The following is a 21863-nucleotide window of genomic DNA, read 5'->3' on the forward strand; positions in this document are numbered from 1 at the left end:
TATTCTTCTCGCGGCTAATCGCGTTACGAAAATTACTCAAGATTGCTTGTAACAATACGTTCATTGAAATACGTGCATTCAAGATATACAAACTGGTAATAACTATTTATATATATATATATATATATATATATATATATATATATATATGTTTAGTTTCAATAACATTATATATTTTAAATGTATTTATATGTACTTATTTATGTATGTGTATAAGTATGTACATATAAGATCATTTAACTATAAACTACAAGAATATACAGATTATTTTAATTAATTCATATCTCTCGTTGATTTCTAACGTTTCTCTTCGTTTAGTTAATACATATTAACGATTCTCTCTCTCTCTCTCTCTCTCTCTCTCTCTCTATTTCTCTTTCTAGTTTAATAGTCATAACTGTTAATTGAATTCTAGGCTATGCATTTCCATAAACCGTATATTCGTAGGTACGTGTTACATTACAAACGTAGGACCATAAACTATTACCGAAGAGACCCGATATGTAGAGGTGTTGAAGATATATATATATATATATATATATATATGTGTGTGTGTGTGTAAATTTTAACAGGAAGGACAACATTGAAGAAACGTTAAACACGTCGTACGAGAGAACGTTATGATCGTGGTTCATTAAAGTTGTTACGTACAGTGCCTTTATACGCGGAGACGATGAAAATGATGATGACGATGATAAAGATGATAATGATGATCCACTATCATAACGTGGGTCAATGTGATGTATAATATGGTTATGAAACCGGACGATGGATATGAATCGTCAAGGACCCAGCCAAATCTTCTCTCTCTTTCTCTCTCTTTCTCTTTTTATCACTCTTTATCTACAGTTAATCAAAGTATACGTTTTCATAAAAATCTGATTTTCAATGTAAATTTCATTACAATGCAAATCGTTCTCGATTTACAGCCAATTATATTATGTATATCATTGAACTGTCGTTCTTTTTTTTTCTTTTGTTTTTCTTTTTTCTTCTCTTTTCATTTTTTTTCTTTTTTGTTTTCTTTTTTTTTCCCATTTGTTTTCTTTCTCATTTAATTTTCCCTCTCTTCATAATCATTCGTCCGATTGTTTTCTATTTATCATCTTACATTGACCATCATGACGGCGTTTAAACGATCAAATAGATACGAAGCGTAGCGACGCGACGCGACACGACGTTATTAGAATTTTTCATTTCCATGATTAGAATTCGATGTTTATAACGACGTTTGAATTTAAATCAACGGTTTATATAGGATTAAGAATGTCTCGTCAAATGGTATAAGAATTTTATTATCTTATTTCGCGACAATGTATAGAATGTAGAAATATATATATATATATATATATATATATATATATATATATATGTGTGTGTGTGTGTGTGTGTGTGTGTGTAGTGTATTTGTTTGGTAGAAACTATAACGGAATATAGTTTAAGGTTTGAAAACGACGTTAAGAAAGTCTTTCAGAATATATCCATCCAACCGAGATGGGGCCACGCCTACGCCATGGGACAAAGTTTATGGCGTTATCTGAATTATTCGAGATGAGGATGTACGATAAAATGAATTTTCTCGTCGTACGTCAACAGGTAGTATAACGTCGTTGTAACCGTTCTCTGTCGTTGCCTGTAAAGCCGTTACCTTCGATGTGATGGAACTTGCAGCGATCCGATCTTGTCATCGAGGAATCTTCTCATCGCGAACCTGTCCAAGGCTTGATCGCGTCCACCGCAGATGCTGCTGTAATTCATGTAAGCCGAGACCGCCACACCCAATCGTTCCTTGTTACCCCTTTTGTACGTTCGTTCGTTCGTTCGTTCGTTCGTTCGTTCGTGTTTGTTTGTTTTTTTTTGTTTTTTGTTTTTTGTTTTTTTTTGAAAAAGACACCAAAGTTAAATTAGATTTAATTCAAGTTCAATTTGGTTTGATTAATTGAAAATTTTTTTTTCTCTATTTCCTTTTTCTTTTTTCTTTTTTTTTTTTTTTCGTTTTTCTTACAAACGATAAGACGACTAATAATATAAAAAGGATAATCACCTTGCGTGTAAAACAACTACACGATTTGGAACACCGTTTAACCAGGAGTCCAGCTCCTTGCAAAGGGCGCATAATCTTTCCAAACTTGGTGCCAAACCTTGAGGCCATCCGGCTTCTCTTGTATTCGATTCACCTGCTCGTCCTGGCGATGATAGATTGAATATCTGCGAGTTTGTTGTAAAAGGAAAAAAAAGAAAAAAAAAGAAAAATATATATATATATATATATACGTATATAAATATATGTAAAAAAGGAAATAGAAATTATACGACATTAGATGTTAGACGTTAGACGACGAGACGATGATGTGTTCTTTTCTTTTTTAACGATTAACCTCGTACGTTCAATGGATTTTTTTTTTTTTTTAATATGAAAAACAAATTTTTATTCTCGCCAAAAAAAGAAAGGAAATATTCTCCTTCTTTCATACTTATTCTTTTTTTTTCTTTTTTTTCTTTTTTTTTTCTTTAAATCAATCCAATCACACAAAAAGAACATTTTTCATTTAGAAATCCACTTGTATAGATTATTTGTGAAGGGAAATATTTTTATTTATAAAAAAAAAAAAAAAAAGAAAAAAGAAAAATAAAAAGAAGAAAACAAGAAAATACGAACGACAATGTGTTAAAATAAAAAAAAAAAAAAAAAAAAAAAGAAAAAGTATTAGATGTTTACCATATAATTATCGGCATGTTTGCCCCTTAAAAGGGTCGTCGCATGTTCCAAAACACCTTGTGCATCTTCTCGATACCAAAGAGCAATTATCCTTTCCGTGACGTAACATAATTCCATTACTTCCGTGACCCTTCCACCGACGCCCTTTCCAACATCGACGGCAGACGAATCCGCGCCGACGCCAGGCGTCCTCGCGGGCGTCACCGACGACTGTACACCTTGTACCTGTAACACGTCATTTTTATAATCTTCATCGATGAATATCAACATTATTTCTCTTTTACGTTCAATTTATATTCGAACATTTTTCTCACGCTCGTAATTATGTAAAGAAAAAATAATAAAAAGCATACACACACACACGGACACACGTCCGTCTTGAGAAATGACAGCGCTTGGTAGATAACTTAAAATTACATTTTCTTTTTAAATCTTTCGATTAATTCATATTTTATTTTATTTCTTTATTTTATATTTATTATATTTATACATATCTCTCTTTCTCTCTCTCTCTCTCTCTCTCTCTTTTTTTTTTTTCTTCGACATATATTCATTCGAAATACACGAGCACTGATAGAAATCGAACGAAACACAATTCATTTTCTCACTGTAAAATGTGTCATTTTGATAGTCATCCGAAGATATAGTCGATTTATAAATCAAAAAAAGAAAAAAAGAAAAAAAGAGAAAAAAAATAGAAGAAAAAAAGAAAAAGAAAAAGAAATAAATAAAGAAAGAAATCAATTTATCAATGATCCTTTTTCTTTTTTTACCTTCTCGACTCAAACGAAACCGTTCGACATATTATCAGATTGTAACACGAAATTTTTTTTTTTTTTATTAGAAGAATACCATCAATGAAAATTTTCTCGTAAACTCTTTTTACTCACGTAAACATCGTACATCGTAATAATACAATTTTACACTATATATATGTATATATATATCAACGATAGATTTTCTTCTATGACGTTTTTATCACCTTTGTATATTTGGGCGCGTAAAAGATCCTAACGACGTAGCACTGCCGCATGACGTCGAATTTATGATATCACGATAAGTAGACATGTAATCCAGTTCCAGGAGTCCTAACGAGAACTTTACTATGTTCGTCTCATTTTTCTTTTCTCTGTTTTCTTCTTTCTTGTTGTTTTCCTTTTTTTTTCTTTTTTTTTTTTTTTCTTCTCGTAAGGAATAATAATAGAAGGAGTAATAAGAGAGAAGATAAAGAGGAAAAAGGACGGTGAAAGGCTCCGAGGGAAGAAAAAAAAAAACAAAACAAAACGGTTTAGAAAAGATAGAAAGGGATAGAAAGATGGAGAGATAAAGATAAGAGAGAAAGAGAAAGAGAGAGAGAGAGATAGAAGTAGAGATAGGAGGATGATGGGACCGCGTTCCTCGACGCACTGTCGAGTATTGTATTTCGCCTGGTTCTACGAGATAGAAGTACGCGCGAGAATTATGCAGCTACAGATTACGAGCTTCATAGTCATAGTCGTAGTTCGTAATCGTAGTCGTAGTTGTTACGGTCATATAGTATAGAGACGTCTTTAGACTTCGAGTTCGCTCGTATACATTTTAACTTTGACACAATTGTATGCGTGTATCTTTCCTTGTACACGTTCTACTTATATATACATGTACATATATATATATATATATATATATATATATATGTACGTGTATATATGTATAAGTTTATTATAAGTGCATAATATCGTCTTGACGTTATGTATGCGTTTAGTTCGTCCTCGGTTGGTACATATTCGCGTATGACGTAACGAATTCGCGCAGGTAGCGTGACTTCTCGTAACGAGCATAGAGCGTGACTTAGAAATAGATAGATATGTGTAATGTATATATACATATATATATGTACGTATGTATGTGTGTATGCACGCAGTTATACATGCATCGACATGATTATCTTTATTTCTATTTTCAATATATTTAAATTGCATGGTAAGAAACTTCTATCGATATCTTCGGAATGTGTCATAATTGTTCTCTTTTTTCTTTTTTTCTTTTTTTCTTTTCTTTTTTTTTTTTTTTTTTTTTTGGGGTTTTTTTATCCTCTTTTCTTTATTTTCTTAAACTTATGTTTGTCCCAACGAGAATGTAATTTTATTATTAATCATTATTACATTACAATATTTTACATTGTAATTTATATTAATTAGTTATTAATCGAACGACGTTTATATTGATAATTATATTATCTGTCTTATAAATAAGAATTATCGTTTTTAAATATTATTAAATTTTTCCAAGCTTTTCATTTAAAAGACAATGTAATTTATGATATTATTATACAGATATTATCTTGACTAATGTAACTTTCATTAATTATAATTTAATTTGATTAATAGATTTTATAATAATAATTATCTCGTCCTATAAAAGCAACAGTATTCGATCAATTAATATTAAACTATCTTCGATCGATTAGTTAGAGAAAAGTAATGGAAGTGAATGTCCCTTTGAGTGCAATTATGTGTCGTTGAAGTTTTCAAATGTCGACGAAGAAAAAAAAAAAGAAAAGAAAAAAAAAAAGAAAAAAACACAAAAAGAGAACACAGTAAAGAAAAAAAGAAAGAAGAAACGTGTGTTTGTTTGGTCGTATGATATTATGATGATAAATGATAGAAACATATTGGGATCGAGGAAAATCTTATCGATAGAAAAAGTTTCAGATAATAAGAAAGAGAGAGAGAGAGAGAGAGAGAGTGGGAGATACAGAGAGTGAGAAATAGATAGAAAGAGAAATACATCCTATGGTGTTATCGGCTTTCTCTTTCTTTCTCGTATCTCATCCTCTCTCTCTCTCTCTCTCTCTCATTTCTTATTTCTTTTTCTTTTTTTTTTCTTCGAAGAATTGGCTCCGACCGCAACCGTGAGAAATACGAAGGACATATACGCCACATGAGCGTTCTCAAATCCATGGAATAACATCTGCGGTAGAAGCTCAAGACGTAATAGCGATTTTACACGTGAGAGTTAACAGTGGTAGGGGATTTATGAGTATACGAAGGAACACGACACGTATGTGTACTTATATACCTTGAAAGAGGAGGGTGGGGAGAAAGGGGCCCGGACCCAGTAGAAGGAACTTGCCGCGTTATGATCCCATAAATGTATTTTTAGAGACCGCCAAATCTCTCCTTCTTACATATATATATATACACATACATCCATGTATGCATACATACATGTAACACTTCTTAAAGTCTTTTACACACACACACACATATATATATATATATACGATATCACCCTTTTCGAACCTATCGTGACCAACCGACACACCTTTTTTGTCGGCACGACGCAGGGCAATCGTTAAATTTTCAATTTGCAGCCGAGTCGAGTATACTTGCGTGGGTGAAACCGCTCGTAGATTCGGCAGGAGTCAACGAAAATGGCTGATAGTAGTTTGAAACTTGCCATAATGTGTACCTACATTGTCCGTCTATACGTTTATGAGAGACAGACAGAGATAGAAAGAAAGAGAGAAAGAGAGAGAGAAAGAGAGATAGAGAGAGAGAGAGAGAGAGAGAGAGAGAGAGAGAGAGGGAGAGTCAAGGGACATTTTCCTTTTGACCAATCGTATCTTCTATTTATGATCATAAATGTTCCTTCGAAATAAAATTTTCAAGGAATTTATATTACCTCGAATATACTTTTATAACATTCCAATCGAATAATAACTACGTTTATCTTTTTCTTCTTTTTTCCTTTTTTCCTTTTCTTTTCTTCTCCTTTTTTTTTCTCTTTTTCCTAAGTTACGAAAATAATCGAACAAAATGTCAACGAAATATTAATTGTTATGATACGAAGGTATAACGTTTAAACGTACGTATATAATAATAATAATAATATATTCCTTGTTTATTCACGTAAAAGTGATTACGTATATATTTTTCATGTGCGCCGTTTAAAGTCACAGAATAAAATATCGTTCGAATCGATAAAACTTTTTTACGACACAACTTACGACTCCCTCAGAATTCGGAAATATATATTTCTACTCTCTTGGTCATCTCTTGTGTAAAGTGACGTAAGTTCGAATATACGATCTACATTTTAAACATACATATATATATATATATATATATATATATATATATATATATATATATATATATACTTACATATACATAAACACGTTCAAGTAAAAGTGCAGAATCGTATTAAGTGAACCGGTACGAGGCGATTTTATGGTACTAACGCATATAGAAACGAGAATGTTATGCTTTGAGTAGGAAGAGACACCCACGTTATCTCTCTCTTTCTCTCTCTCTCTCTCTCTCTCTCTCTTTGTCTGTTTCTTCCTCTCTCCTTCTCGATTCGAGAGTGAATTCGATCGACTATTTAAAAGCTCGAACCGATCTCGAGAATTTATCGAATTGGCGTAATTTCACGTTGAAGGGCCCCTCGATATAAACAATATTACATCGTTATACGTTCTGAACTATATATATATATATATATGTATGTATATATACATATATGTAATGTGATTACTATAATTATCGTCTAATTAATTGAGATCGATCGCTGTCCTCCGAGTGAAACGTTAGAAGCTCTAATGGTGAGAGAGTGCAACCATATTACGCTCATAAATTTTCATTTCTCTCTCTTGGTGAAATACACGAAGCAATATATATATATATATATTTATTGCCAGTTTCAAAGAAGATGACCATTTACGTAGATGATCATTAACGAAGATAATATTTCATTTATATTGGAAAAAGAAAGAAAAGAAAAAAAAAAAAAACAAGCTTTTAATTTTTTTCCTTTTATACTCATACTTTTTATTCTTCAATGATATCGGTTACGTTCGTTTATATATATATATATATATATCAATTTGATTTTTTTATAAGAACATTATGTCGCAATTTGCAACACGTATACATGTGTAAAGGAAAATAATTATAGACATAAATATAAAAGTATATATACATATATACTTTGTTTTGATATTTACATTTTGAAAAAAAAAAAAGAAAATATAAAAAAGAAAAAGAAATAATTTCTTTTTGATCTTTATTCATATCGATATTTTTTCTTCTTCTTTAAAATAATTAGAATTTACGTGAATTATTTTGTATTTTTTAACACACACATACACACGCACGCACGCATGCGGAGAACGTGTAAAGAGAAATAAATTAAATTATAGAATAATAATGTATGTATATCTTATATAAAAGTTATAATATGTGTATGTTAGAGTTGTTCCAGCGAGATAAAAATGACCAGTGAAAAAATGATAATCATTGCCCACGCGATTAATCGGGTGCAATTGTTAAAGCCCATGATGTTCGTACGAACGGCAAACGGCGCGACTAATGTCAATTATCGTTAATCCAAGTAATCGACGACGTTTAATTTCTAATTGGATGTGTAACGTAGTACTACGTTTTTATACTTTCTCTTTTTTCTTTTTTTTTTGTTTCTTTTTTTCGTTTTTCTCTCTCCCCCTTTTTCTCTCATGATACATCCATTTGATTTTATTGGATAAATGTTGAAAATCTTTCATACGAATTTCCACTCGTATTTTTACAATATTTTTACAATATTCAATTAATAAATAATCAATCAATCGATCATCGAATGAATGAATTCATTCATTCATTCATTAATCAATAATTGATACTCGACATGTACTTTTATTTATTTATTTTTCTTTTATCACTTCTTCTATTCTCTCTTTCCTCGTTATACGTGAAAATTTCATTTTTTGATAGATATAACATAATCAGTCACGATTATATGGAATATCGATGCTTTAAGTAAAGCTTTTGCTTGAAGACTTTTCCTTGAATAAATTATCAATCCTCTTGATATCAATGTACATACTCGCTTGTTATCGCGGTGATAAATCGCGGTGATAGTTCCTTGGTTCGTATAATACGTTAGATTATTGCCGTATACAACGAATAATTTTCTTTAAACGTCGACGTTAATTCGCGGAAAACATCGGGCTAAGGTACTACGATGTAATCCGGTAGCTTTATATATTAAAAAGAGCTTTAATAAAATCACCCGCAGTGTGGGTACGTTCTTAAGAACGACTACAAAACCTATACTTTTGCATAATTTTTTTCTACAACGAGGGATACGATTATATATGTATATATATATATATATATATATATATTTAAGTACACATTAGTTATGCTTCGATTGTGTTGCTCGTTTTAGAAAAGTTTATGAACTTTTTTCTTTTTTTCTTTTCTTTTCTTTTCTTTATTACGCGAAAAGAAGAAGAAGAAGAAGAAGAAGAAGAAGAAGAGTAAAAACGTTTAAATAATATAATTCTTTTTTTCCTTTTTCGAAAAGAGAAAGAAAAAAAGAGAAAAGAAATTAGATAGAATCTTTAATCGATCGATCGAATTTCGATCTACAATCAAATACTATAGTACGGAATTGTATTTAGTAATTTTTTTTTTTTTTTTGTAATACTTGAGAATGACATTTTTACGATTTTCTTTTTTTTTCTCTTTTTTTTTTTTCTATAATACTCAAACATTACATTCTCTTACAATACAGGGATTTGTTTTTCTACAATGAGAAATATGATTTTCACAATTGATATTAAATTACGCTTTGAATGTGTTCTAGTGTTCGAAAATTATATCGAATTTTTTTCTTTTTCTTTATCAGGAGAGAGAGAGAGAGAGAGAGAGAGAGAGAGAGAGAAAGAATTTAAAAAATTTAATAAATATAACAAGTTCTAGAGAATATTGGTTTTTTCTTTTTCTTTTTTTTTTTCTTTTTCTTTTTTTAAGGTTTATGAGTAAAGAAAAAAAATGTTTTCTGCTTTAATTTATATCACCTTTATTACAGATCAAATCTACAATCGTAATTATATATTGAATATCTTTTATGATATTAGAAAATATACTATAATCTCGTAGGATAGAAGGAAACATGGTGTTTCGAATATAAATGTAACGCTTCGATCTGTTTTCTAGGAAGAATAAACGAAGGCACGTTTTTGATACAATCGGGATTTGTGCATCCTTCCGTATACACACACATATATATATATATATATATATATATTTATATATATGTACGTATGTATGCATTTATGTATACATATGCATATATATTCGACCAGTTTGTTTCAATATTGAATATTTAGTAAGGTACTTAAGAAACAGGACAAATCGCGAATTCTTATCGAAGACTATAAACCTTCTCTTCTAAGTTAACTTTTTACATGAGAAAGATTCTTCTCTCTCTATCTCTCTTTCTCTCTTTCTCTCTTTGGGTTCTATTCGATACATAAATATTTTCAAGAAACTTAATGAGACGAAGATAACAGTATGAAGAAATTTTAATAATACAGAATATGAATTAACAACGTTGAAAATTATACGTTGATATCACTACGAGAAAAAGAAAAAGAAATTGAAGAATAAAAAAGGTAAATTGCATATTATGAAAATGATAGCGCGGAAACGGTTAAATAAGGATAACCGAAAGATAATTATTCTAGTTTTAATATTTTCATCTTCTTATATACATATATATATATATAACGATATATATATATATATATATATATATATATATATATATATAACGATAGGCTCGATTTAAACGTATCGTCGTATTCGATAGGATTAAAAGGTAATAAGAGTTTAGCAACGAGCACGTTTAATAGTACGTCTAAAGATTCGAAAGGCCTCGTTCGAAAGATAAATAATGGCGAGGAATAATCATTCCGCTACTAAGATTATTTACGAATGAATGATAAATAATGGGCCCGTTTAAATTCAAAATTATTATATAGTGGAATCGAGATTAGAGATATATATATATATATACATGTATAAGAGAAAGCTCACCTGTTCTTGATGTAATAACTGATGTTGTTGTTGTTGTTGTTGTTGTTGTTGTTGCTGTTGGTGCATAAGTAATTGCTGTTGTTGTTTGTTTCTCGTGATCGTGTTAACGTTCTTCGTTTGCGATTCGTAACCCCCATTGTGCTGGAACAGTGAAAAGAAAAATAATAAAAATAAATAACTAAATAAAAGAATAAAAAAATAAATAAATAAATAAATAAATAAATAAATAAAAGGTCCTTTAGACATTTCAATCAAGTACGTAAACGTTTATTTTTATTTCACTTCGTTTCTCTTTCGAAGATAAAAAAGAAAAGGAAAAAAAAAAGGAAAAAGAAAAAAAAAACTGGAATGATGACGACAAACAGGATGTATGATGATTAATTAAAGAAATGAAAGTGTATTGTTCGATAAAATTTTGTTTGACAGTCTTAAATAAATGTCGTCGCCGTCGTCGTCGTCGTCGTCGTTTGGACTTTAATCCAAGTCCGAGTACGAAACCAATTCGTACTAAATTATATGGACTTTTGTAAATTAATATCGAAGTATTTTGCATTTAACGTTATTATTAAATTTAATATACGCCTTCGTTCTTTCCTTCGTTGAAATCGAATTCTTACTATTTCTTTTTTTTTTTTTTTTTTCGAACGATCGCACATCTCTTCCTTCTTTTTTTTCTTTTTTCTCTTTTACATTTTGCCAATAACATTGAATATCTCGACCTTCGACATTTCGAAAAGGAAAACGAAATCGAGAAATAGTCGAGATAATTAATAAACGAAACGACGAAAGAGTTTTTTACTGACTTTTGGCATATGACCAGGTTTTTTTTTTATCCCTCTTTGGAACGGAGTATTGTCGAATAAAAAGAAAGAAAAGAAAAAGAAAGGAGGAAGAAAGGAAGAAAAAGAAGAAGAAGAAGAAGAAAAGGATGAAAGAAAGAGGAAGAGAAAATGACACACCTCTCCTCTTTCGATGTGCAGGGCCGTGTGCCAAACGGTGAACGCTATACGATGCAAAAGCGTCTCGGTTTCTTCTCTCAATGGTGTCTCATCTTTAAGATTATTATTCATTTTATCCTGTCGTGTATCACCGCAACGGCAACAATTAGCACGTAACCAAGCTCGCGATAGCGAGCTACCACCATTAGAGCTCATTTTCATCGATCCTCGGATAATGTATTATCTATTATATTTATCAGGTGCGATACTTAATGTCGGCACTTTCAAGCGAGTCGTTTTTGTTTTTCGAAAAATATTTGCTTCTTCTTTTTTTTTTTTTTTTCTCTTATTTATCCCATTTTTAAACCCTGAGGGATGCCATAGGAACGACATGTTTCAAGAAGACAGGAACCATGAGCATAGAGAGAGAGAGAGACAGAGACAGAGACAGAGACAGAGATAGAGAGAGAGAGAGAGAGAGAGAGAGAGAAAGAAAGAAAGATGAATAGATAGAGAGAAAGAGAAAATAATAATCACGAAACACGTTCGAAGATCTACGTTTATATATCGAACGATCTTACAATGGAGTGTTGTCGGTAATATAGAAATCTATAGATCTCTGCTAGTTTATGTATACGGGAGTATACAAGGCACGTGTCTCTCGCACGTTGTCCCATACAATTGAATACGGCCACCGCCTTTTCTTCTTCGACCTCGTTAAACCTTTTATCACTTCACCTTCTTCTATCTCACGTCTTATTTCACGTCTTCTTTTTCTTTCGTCGACAGTTGATACATGAAAAATCGTCGTCTTCCTTCCAAGACTATTACGTACTGTCAGCCGCATCTGTCTGGTCGACATTGTACAGGCGTCCAACGAGATGAACTATTAGCAATCTTCATAAAGCTTCTTACGGGTGTCTCGTTGAAGGAAATCACTTTTTATTTAGAGAAAAAAAAAGAAAAAAAAAAGAAGAAGAAACGATGGATCCAGTGATCACGTGATCATCCTTTCTCTCTCTCTCTCTCTCTCTCTCTCTGTCTCTCTCCCTCTCTCTCTCTTTCTCTCTCTCTTTCACTCTCTTTCACATCAAATATGTTACTTGAGGGATCTCTTTCAAATTTCAAGGTCAACAGCGAATTGCTCTAAACATTTACACTCGTTATACCCTTGACAACGAACATAAAACGACAATAACAATTACGTATTTGGAACAAACTTATCTCGATTCATCGACAAAGACTTTCTTTTTCATCGATCGTTCGTACAATTATTATAAGAATTATTATATTATATAAACGAATAAAAGTGCTTTTCCTTTTTTTCTTTTTTCCCTCCCTTATAATTCTTCGATAAGGACGAAGAATAATACTTTGAGATCGTAGCGCGACCTGGGTCAACCGGAAAGAACGTCTGCGCCACACGGGAGCCGCCCCGATGCTGCGGCTGCCGGATAGAGGGATGAAATCCTGCACTCTGCTCGACTCGAGTAAAGCTCGAAAAGGGGCGCGGAGGGAGCGTTGTAAATGGGAGATCGAGGGGGAAGAGAGAGGCTCGACGTGGTGGTGGCGTCAGCTGGGAGAGAGAGAAGGGGATCCCTCTCTCTCTCTCTCTCTCTCTCTCTCTCTCTCTCTTTCTTTCTCGTAAGGGATGCAAGGACGGCATAAAAAGAGAGAGAGAGAGAGAGAGAGAGAGAGAGCTAGCCAACGCTCTGGTTACCATGGAGACCGTGTCGAGCGTGCGAAGTTACACGCAGGCTTGGTCCTGCGCCTGGTATACTCAAACTCCGTTCACAGAAAGAGAGAGAGAGAGAGTGTGAGAGAGAGAGAGAGAGAGAGAGAGACAAATATATATATATAGAGAGAGAGAGAGTAGTTTGCAGGAAATCTACGGACTCGTAAGGACACCTGTGTACGTTCCTATGTGCTCGTGTACATGAAAGGGTGAAGAACGTTCCGGCCTATGTTCGTCGTTGTCCTCCCCTTTCCCCTATTTTCCCTCTTCACCCCTTCTACGCAGTGCCTCTCCAAGCAAGGGAATCCCGGGCTGTTTGTATCCGGAAGGACGAGGAAGGAAGGAAGGAAGTATGAGGAAGGGAACTCTATATATCTTCGATTCCTTTCTACACTCCTCCTTTCTGCCACTCCCTTTCCCTGTAATTAGGGCAAGGTTTCGCATGTCTCGAGCACGCCCGCCATTATTTTTTTCTCATTTCTTTTTCTTTTTTCTCTCTTTTTTTTTTCTTCTTTTTTTTTTTCTTTTCTTTTCTTCCGCCATTTCACCCGTCGTCATTGCCATTAATTCATTTGGGATAGAAAGGAAGGGGTTTGGAGTAACTTGATAACAACATAACACGTTTGATGAACTTTGTTTATCGTAATAAAAAGGTTTTTTCTTTGTTCGTGTTTCTTTTTTCTTTCGGCATCCTTTTTCCTTTTTTTTTCTCTTTCCTTTTTCTTTTTTCTCTACGAAATATTTCTCTCTCTCTCTCTCTCTCTCTGTTTCTTTTTTCTCTCATACTTTTTCAATGTATTTACGCAAGTATATAGAATAATTAAAAAGAGAGATAGAAACTTGGAAGCCCCGTTCGTTAGAGAAATACTATCTTGTTGGAATTATTATTCTTCCTTTTGTAATAAGATTTATAGAACGGAAAACGAGATACGTTTCATTATTTTTTTCCTTTCTCTTTTTTCTCTTTTTTGTTTTTTTATATCTTTTACCTTCGTTTCCAACTTTCGATTGGATTTATATCACTTAGAGTAAAGAATGAGAGAGAAAGAGAAGAAAGAGAGAGAGAGAGAGAGAGAGAGAGAAAGAGAAGAAAGAGAGAGAGAGAGAGAGAAAGGGAGAGAAAAGAAAAATATTTGAACCGTTACGGAAGAAGATATAAAGTTAATGGCAGTGGTAGAAGCGCGGATGCGAAAATAACAAGGACAGAGTGGAATTTTACGAGAAGGTAAATCACTTCAGCGTATATATATATATATATATATATATATATATATATATATGTATGTATATACGTAGATAGGTATATAGATATCTTACCGCTAAGAACGGTGATTCGTCCTTCTAACTTCGTTTAGAAACCGCTAACAAAATGGATGAAGAGAACTGACGAGCAGTGGATACATGAATGTCCTTGGCACGGTATATAACATAGTTATATATCGCCAGATTCACGAGAATTATAAATAATTTTCAGATTTGAGATTACAGATTTAAGATTAAAAATTTCAGATTTGTTTGGCGTTTTCGAGATTACGAAGGAAAAAAAGGGAAACAAAGAAAAAAGAAAAAAAAGAAAAAAACAAAAAAACAAAAAGAAAGAGAAAACGAAAGAACTGTTTGAACCGTACAAACGTGGAAAATATCTTAGAAAATCTCTCGAGATGTCTTAGGTTATTTACTTTCATGAATTTCCGATTGGTAAATTCCACGTCGTTGGAGAATTATTATTGCGACGATATCGAGAGATTTCGAGTTAGATTGTAAATTATTACTGAGTTTCACCCCCCTCCCTCTCCACTCCCTCTCCTCCTTCTCCTCCTCTCCCCTCACCTCACTTGTACTGTTAACTCTTGTATATAATCTACATATATATATATATATATATATATATATATATATATATATATATACTCACTTAAATGTTTATCTATACAACCGTTCAAGAAAGATGTATAGCCAGTGTGAAAAAAGACAAGTACCTTAACGATTTTCGATTTAAAGAATTTTTAAGTTGCTAGTATTTTTATCTTTTTTTCTCACCCTTTACTTTCTCTTTTTTCTTTCGACGATAAATTTTCTTTTCTTTTTCTTTCTTTCTTTCTTTTTTTTCTTGTTCTTTTTTTCTTTTTTTTTGTTTCAAACTAGATCACAATCTCTCGTCGACAATATCGTTCCATTCAATCAAACGATTTTTCTAAATACTTCGTGCCTTTTTGCCTAAGTATTTATTACCTTTGCTAACTTGCGCAATTAATTCTCATATATAATATACATAATTATAAGTATTTATCTAACAATCGTAGGTAAAAAGAGATATCGTTGTGATGAAAGATAATTATAAAAAAAAAAGAAAGAAAAAAAAAAAAGATATTTTTTTTCTTCGAATCACGAAAAAAATTCTTTTTTCTTTTTTCTTTTTTTTCCCTTCGACGAGAAATTTCGTTTTAAACGAGATCATAGGTTTTCTCGAAAGAGTACTCTTTTTCTCTCTATCTCTCTCTCTCTTTCCTTTTCTCAGATACTCGCAGTTTATCTCTATAAGAGTAATATTATTACAGAAAGATATCTGTTACTACTGTTAGTTCATGTATTATATATATACGCTTATAAGTATTTACTTACTAACCGTTGAAAAAAAAAAAAAAAAAAAAGAAGAAAAGAAAAAGAAAAAGAAAAAGAAATGTATATCGCTGTATGAAAAATATAAAATAAACCTTAAAGATTTTCTCTTGGGATTTTCAAATCGTGATTCTTTCCTTTTTTTCTCTCACTCTCCCGGCAATGCTTTTAACCGAGATCATAATTTTTCTCTGTTTCTCTCTCTCTCTCTCTCTCTCTCTCTCTCTCTTTTCTTTTTTTTTCTAGATACTTTGTCTTTTTAAAAGTACACTTTGTATGGTAATACACCCCCTTGAAGAGTTCGAGGATCTTCTTAAAAGGCAATTCATGCACCCCTTGCAAATCGTGAGAAAGCCAAAAATAGTTTTCCAATGAATGTATGAACTATCGTTCACAGTTTTATTACGTTCCTATTTACCTTCGTACTTTTGGATTTTCTTTTTTCTTTTTTCTGTTTTTTTCTCTTCTTTTTTTTTTCTTTTTTCCTTTTACCATTTCCATCCGCTTGTTTCTCTCTCTTTCTGCTTGTTTTCTAAAACTCCAAGTAATGAAAATCTTGTTTCCCATTTTATGAAAATTAAAGAAGAAAACGAAAGAAAACAAAAAAAGAAAAAAAAGAAAAATAAAGATAGAAGAAATAACTTTAAAGAAAAACGTTCGAAGGTGTAGACCATAGATATAAATGATTTACGATGCGTATAACCTTTCTTCGAATTACGTAAGCTTGACTTCATTAAAATCCTGATTTTATCGACGCCGCTCGTTTCTCCTCTATCTTTCTTTCTATCTCTTTCTTTCTTTCTTTTTCTCTTTCTCTCTCTCTCTCTTTCTCTCTGGCGATCCATTCCTATTAACGTCGATTAGGTAGAATCTTCAGGTCGTAGGTTTGGTTTGGACATAAATTTTCTCTGTAAAATTACGACGACGACGACGTTAATGCGTACGAGGGTATAAAGAGAACTTCGAGGATTTCGAATTCGTCAAAATGATTATCGTAAATAAAAAGAAAAAAGAAAAAGAAAAGAAAAGAAAAGAGAAGAGAAGAGAAGAAAGGAGAAGAAATAAAAGATGATGAAAAATATAACAAGAGGATAAAGTGGATGATGAAGATGAAGATGAAGATGAAGATGAAGATGAAGATGAAGATGAAGATGAAGATGAAGATGAAGATGAAAATGAAGATGAAGAAAAAGAAGAAAAAGAAGAAGAAGAAGAAAAAGGACGGTAGCGTTGCTTATCGATACGTAATGATGGTAAATACGAGCTTAAGTTTAAGAGGATTACAATACTGGTTCCATATAAGGAAAGTTACGATACGGAATGTCTACAATCGACGTGACAAGCATAGGCAAAGTATAGAAATGTTATAAGATAGGTTGTTCGAGGGTAGAGAGAATGCGTTCGATCGACTAATCCTGACTTAATTGACTTATGCCCCAAGAGAGAGAGAGAGAGAGAGAGAGACAGAGAGAGAAAGAGAAAGAGAGACATAGATAAATAGAAGTAGGTACATTACGTTCGAGAATCACGTTGGAGATCAAAGGGAGCACACAGCTGTTGAAGAATAGATATGCGATCGAGTCGATCGTGACGTGCGACCTTTGGAATCGACTACGACTAAACGCATGATCATTATCTTCAGGAATATTTTAACATTTTCAAAATGCAAATATTAAAATTCTTTTATTTCTTATTATTATTATTATTATTATTATTATTATTTTTTTTTTTTTCTTTCGTAATTACAACGAATATAATTATTCAAGTATTTATAGAAGTTTCATACAAGTATAAATTATCTATATCAAAATAATCGATTACATCGATTATCGTTCATTCAAAGCTCTTTTAATCGTCGTACTCGATAAATAGAACTCCTATTGATCTTCATTAATTATTGATCTTTATTAAAATATTACAAGGAATATTATCAATAAATTCGTAAAATTCGTTTAGAACGATACTGAGTGATATGCTAAGGTTTGGTTGTTTTTTTTCGTTTTTTCTTTTTTTTTTTTTTTCTGAAAATAATTCGTAAAGAAGAGGAAAAAAGAAGAGGAAAAAAAAGAAAGAAAAATGAAGACAAATTTTGGCCGATTTTTCTTTTTCACGATGATCGAAGAAAATCGTAGAATAAAATGCGAAACTATATGGTATATAATATACATACATATATACATTTATAGCTTGGTAACATTGGTCACACGAGTCAAGGCCGTGACGTTGGTAAACAGGAAAGGTTTGTTGCGAGTAATAGTAAGAGCACGCGTATAAGCGAGTACACGTTGCCGACTTAATGGCCGTGGTATTACATAAGAGAGTCGAGGTTTTTGCTAGAACGTGCAAATAACGTTTAGACGTCCTACTCTTCTATTATATTTACTATCGACTTTTTACATCTCATCTTTTTGTTTTCTTATTAATACATATATATATATATATATATATATATATATATATATATATATATACATATATAAATACATACAAATGTATATATGTATATATGTATCATATATACATGTATTATAGATAAGCGTGTATGATATCACAGGAAGTTGTAACGATTCTCGATTACAACTCGTTTTGTTTTTCATCGAATATAAATACTCGAACAGCACGCGACGAAACGAAAAAAAAAAAAAAGGAAAAAGAGAAAAAGAAAAAAGAAAAGAAAACGAAGGAGAAATAATAGTTCGCGGTTCTTCTTTTTTTATTTTTTATTTTTTTGCTTCTTCTTCTTCGAATTGTCATCGATCCCTTATTTTACCTTCGATCTCTCGTCCTTCTCTTTTATTATATTTATTATCGACTTTTTACATCTCATCTTCTTCTATTCTTACCGTATAATAGATAAACGTTTATTGTAGATAAACGTTTACGATATCAACAGGAAGTTGTAACCATTCTTCGATTACTCGTGTTTGCTTTTTATCGTTATAATGGATAAAAAAGAGTACGCGATGAAATGAGAAAAGAAAAGAGTAGAAAAAGAGAGAGAGAGAAAAAAAAAAATACAAAAAGAAAGAAAGAAAAAAAAAAAAGAAAGGATAAAAATGGTAGTTCGAGTTCTCTTCAAATTTTCATCGATCCGTGTTTCCTTATTTCCTACTTTCTTCCTTCCTACATTCCTTCTTATCAACTTTCCTTTGAATATCGTTCTGTTTTCATCTTCTATTATATCTACAATCGACTTTTCACATCTCATTTTCTTTCTATCATTACATACGCATACATATATTATGGATAAGCGTGTACGATATCAGAGGAAGTTATAAACATTCTCGATTACTCGTGTGTTTGTTTTTCATCGATATAAATATCGAAACAATACGCGACGTGAATGAGAAAAGGAAAGAAGAAGAAGAAGAAGAAGAAGGAAGAAAAAAAGGAAAAAAGAAAAAAAAAAGAAAAAGAAAAGAAAGGAAAAGAATGATAATTCGTTTCTCTTCATTCAATTTTCATTGATCCTTATTTCCTTATTTCTCTCGGTTCTTCCTTCCTTCCTAGTTTTAGTTTCGAGTTTCGTTCATTCCTCATAGTCTCTTCTTCGATGAGTATGCGCCATAAATACGACGTAAATCGCGATAGCGATCGTAAAGACTGCCGAGGAAAGGAGGATGTAAGCTTATCTCGAGCTCGCCTTTATCGGTGACCTTAAGACCCTTTCGATGCGTTGCTCGCCGCTTTAATCCTTTCATGTTCACCGACTATCCAGGCGTTCTTTCTCGTCCATACTCATTCGACTCCCTCTTCAGAGACATTTGCAAACGTCATCGTCACGACGACGACAACGACGACGACGATCGGCACGATAAATTAATTCCCTTGGATCGTCTTTCTCACTCTCATTCACTCTCTCTATCTCTCTCTCTCTCTCTCTCTCTATATATATATATATATATATATATATATATATATATATATATCTATCAATCTATCTCTATTCCTCGTTTTCTTATTTACGATGACTTAGTATATTTTCGTCCTTAGACTTTACCACCGATGCAACTCGAAGAAATTCACGTTAAACGAAAGTCTTAACCGATGAAAGAGGAACCAAGATCAAAGGAAAATGTATAATGTAAAAAGGAAGAAGAGAGAAAGAAAAAAAACAAGCGAAAAATACTTTGGCGAATTCCTATGAGAAGACTGCGGATAGAATGTTTGATTGGATAAGAGAGAGAGAGAGAGAGAGAGAGAGAGAGAGACAGTTTGGTAACTAAGAAAAATTTCCTTCGTTTTCTATGGCAGTTTCGATTCCGTTTTTTGGAGGATTGCCAGAAGTCTAACTTCTTTCGGTTAGCCAATCGCTACATTTTCTCTATTTCATTCTCTATTTCTTGCTCTTTCTATTTCATTCTCTATTCTTCCTCTCTCTCTCTCTCTCTCTCTCTCTCTCTCTCTCTCTCTCTCTTCCACTCTTATTTTATCCAAAAGAAGAAGGAGAGAAAAAAAAAGAGAAAATAAGAAAAGACGACGACAGAATAGATTACTTTTCGAAGCTTCCAAGGATTCACCTTTCACCTTGTGAAAATGTTGTCCAGATGGACGTGAAAGTTAGATCACGAGCCGTTTACGAGCTCGATTCACGTATTTCGTTCACGTTCCAGAAGAGCCGGCTTGTCCGCGTTAACGTCGAATACCTTCCTGACAATTTACGAACCGTCTTCTTGAAACTGGATAAAATCGTTCGCATCCTTGACGAACGTTATCTCATGCATTTCTAATATCTATGTTTGTTATTGGGCCAACATGATCTTTTTTTTCTTTTCATTTCTTCTCTCCCTCTCTCTCTCTCTCTCTCTCTCTCTCTCTGTCTCTCTCTTTTAATCTTTCTTTCTTTCTCTTTTAGATAAATATCTATTGGATAAATATCTTTTCGAATGCCAATTTTTTTTTTCTTTTTCTCTTTCGTGTCTATATAAAAATTAGATATATCAATAAAAGTATAGTTATAGATAATATGTTTCTTATACTTGTTATACTGGTATAATTATATTGTATATTTAAGTATAAATTATTATTATTATTATTATTATTATTATTATTATTATTATTATTATTATTATTATTATTATATCTTCTTTCTTTATTACTAAATATAAATATGTTAATTGTATTAATCATAGACATTAATGATGTTAATTATAATATTAGACGTTTATGATATACGAGATATAAATTATATTTAAAATCGATATAAAAGATATTGGTATATGATGAAAGAATAAAAAATTTACAAGCGACAAAATCAAATCACATTTAAATAATACAATTTATATATTATTGTTTTATTATAATTATAAGAATCGTTATATGAATTTCGACTTTTATATGAATTTAAATAAATCCAAATTGTTAGAATATGACAAGTATCGATATTATTATTCTATTTTTTTTTTTTTTTTGATTTTCACAAATTCAATTTCCTTTCTTATCTTTTTCTTTTCTTCTTATCGTTTTCTTTCCTTAGTTTTCATTTTTTTTTTCTTCATAGAAAACAACCAAAACAATAATCAAACTTCCAAGGAATACAAATCGGATTGGAATGGGTAAAAAGGTAGAAAAATATTCTTTTTCTTTTTTCTTTTTTTTTTTTTCTCTCCCCTTAGACCGAAGAAACGTGCCGGGCATCTTACGCGATTCGTCGTCTCTCTTACATAGGGGTAATTGACAATGAGACTCTTTAGGTCCCGTTTACGTTCACTTCGGAGAACAAATGGCGGCAAATCGTAAGCCGACGCGTCCGAACGAAGTTCACTCTTTCTCTCTCTCTCTCTCTCTCTCTCTCTCTCGTGTCGGAGCGTCAATTAGTGTCTCGAAGCAACGCGCGACAAGAACGACGATCCAAATCGAGCGCACGAACTCGGGCGTAAATAAACATTTCTCTTTATATACACCACGAGATTGAGAGCGAGAGTGAAGAGAGAGAGAGAGAGAGAGAGAGAGAAAGAGAGAGAGAGAGAGAGAGAGAGGAAGAGAGG

At 32.1% G+C, this 21863-nt stretch overlaps 1 protein-coding gene across 19 annotated transcripts in view; it reads right to left on the reverse strand.

Annotated features, from left to right (window-relative positions):
* The window catches only part of LOC124433166 (tensin-like), a 169741-nt gene that overhangs the window by 32556 nt on the left and 115322 nt on the right, over window positions 1–21863 (reverse strand). For 16 of the 19 annotated variants that reach the window (XM_046982863.1, XM_046982868.1, XM_046982864.1 and 13 more), the window contains 4 exons: window positions 10585–10725; window positions 2720–2944; window positions 2045–2208; window positions 1649–1798 (listed from right to left, as the gene is read on the reverse strand). In XM_046982863.1, coding sequence (XP_046838819.1) covers window positions 1649–1798; window positions 2045–2208; window positions 2720–2944; window positions 10585–10725 — 680 coding nt within the window. Of the gene's footprint in view, window positions 1–1648; window positions 1799–2044; window positions 2209–2719; window positions 2945–3701; window positions 3954–10584; window positions 10726–11543; window positions 11811–21863 lie in introns of those variants that run through there. The other 3 variants (XM_046982875.1, XM_046982878.1, XM_046982865.1) reach the window with 3 other exon arrangements.

This window comes from Vespa crabro, chromosome 2 (genome assembly GCF_910589235.1).
Source record: "Vespa crabro chromosome 2, iyVesCrab1.2, whole genome shotgun sequence".
Classification (NCBI taxonomy): domain Eukaryota; kingdom Metazoa; phylum Arthropoda; class Insecta; order Hymenoptera; family Vespidae; genus Vespa; species Vespa crabro.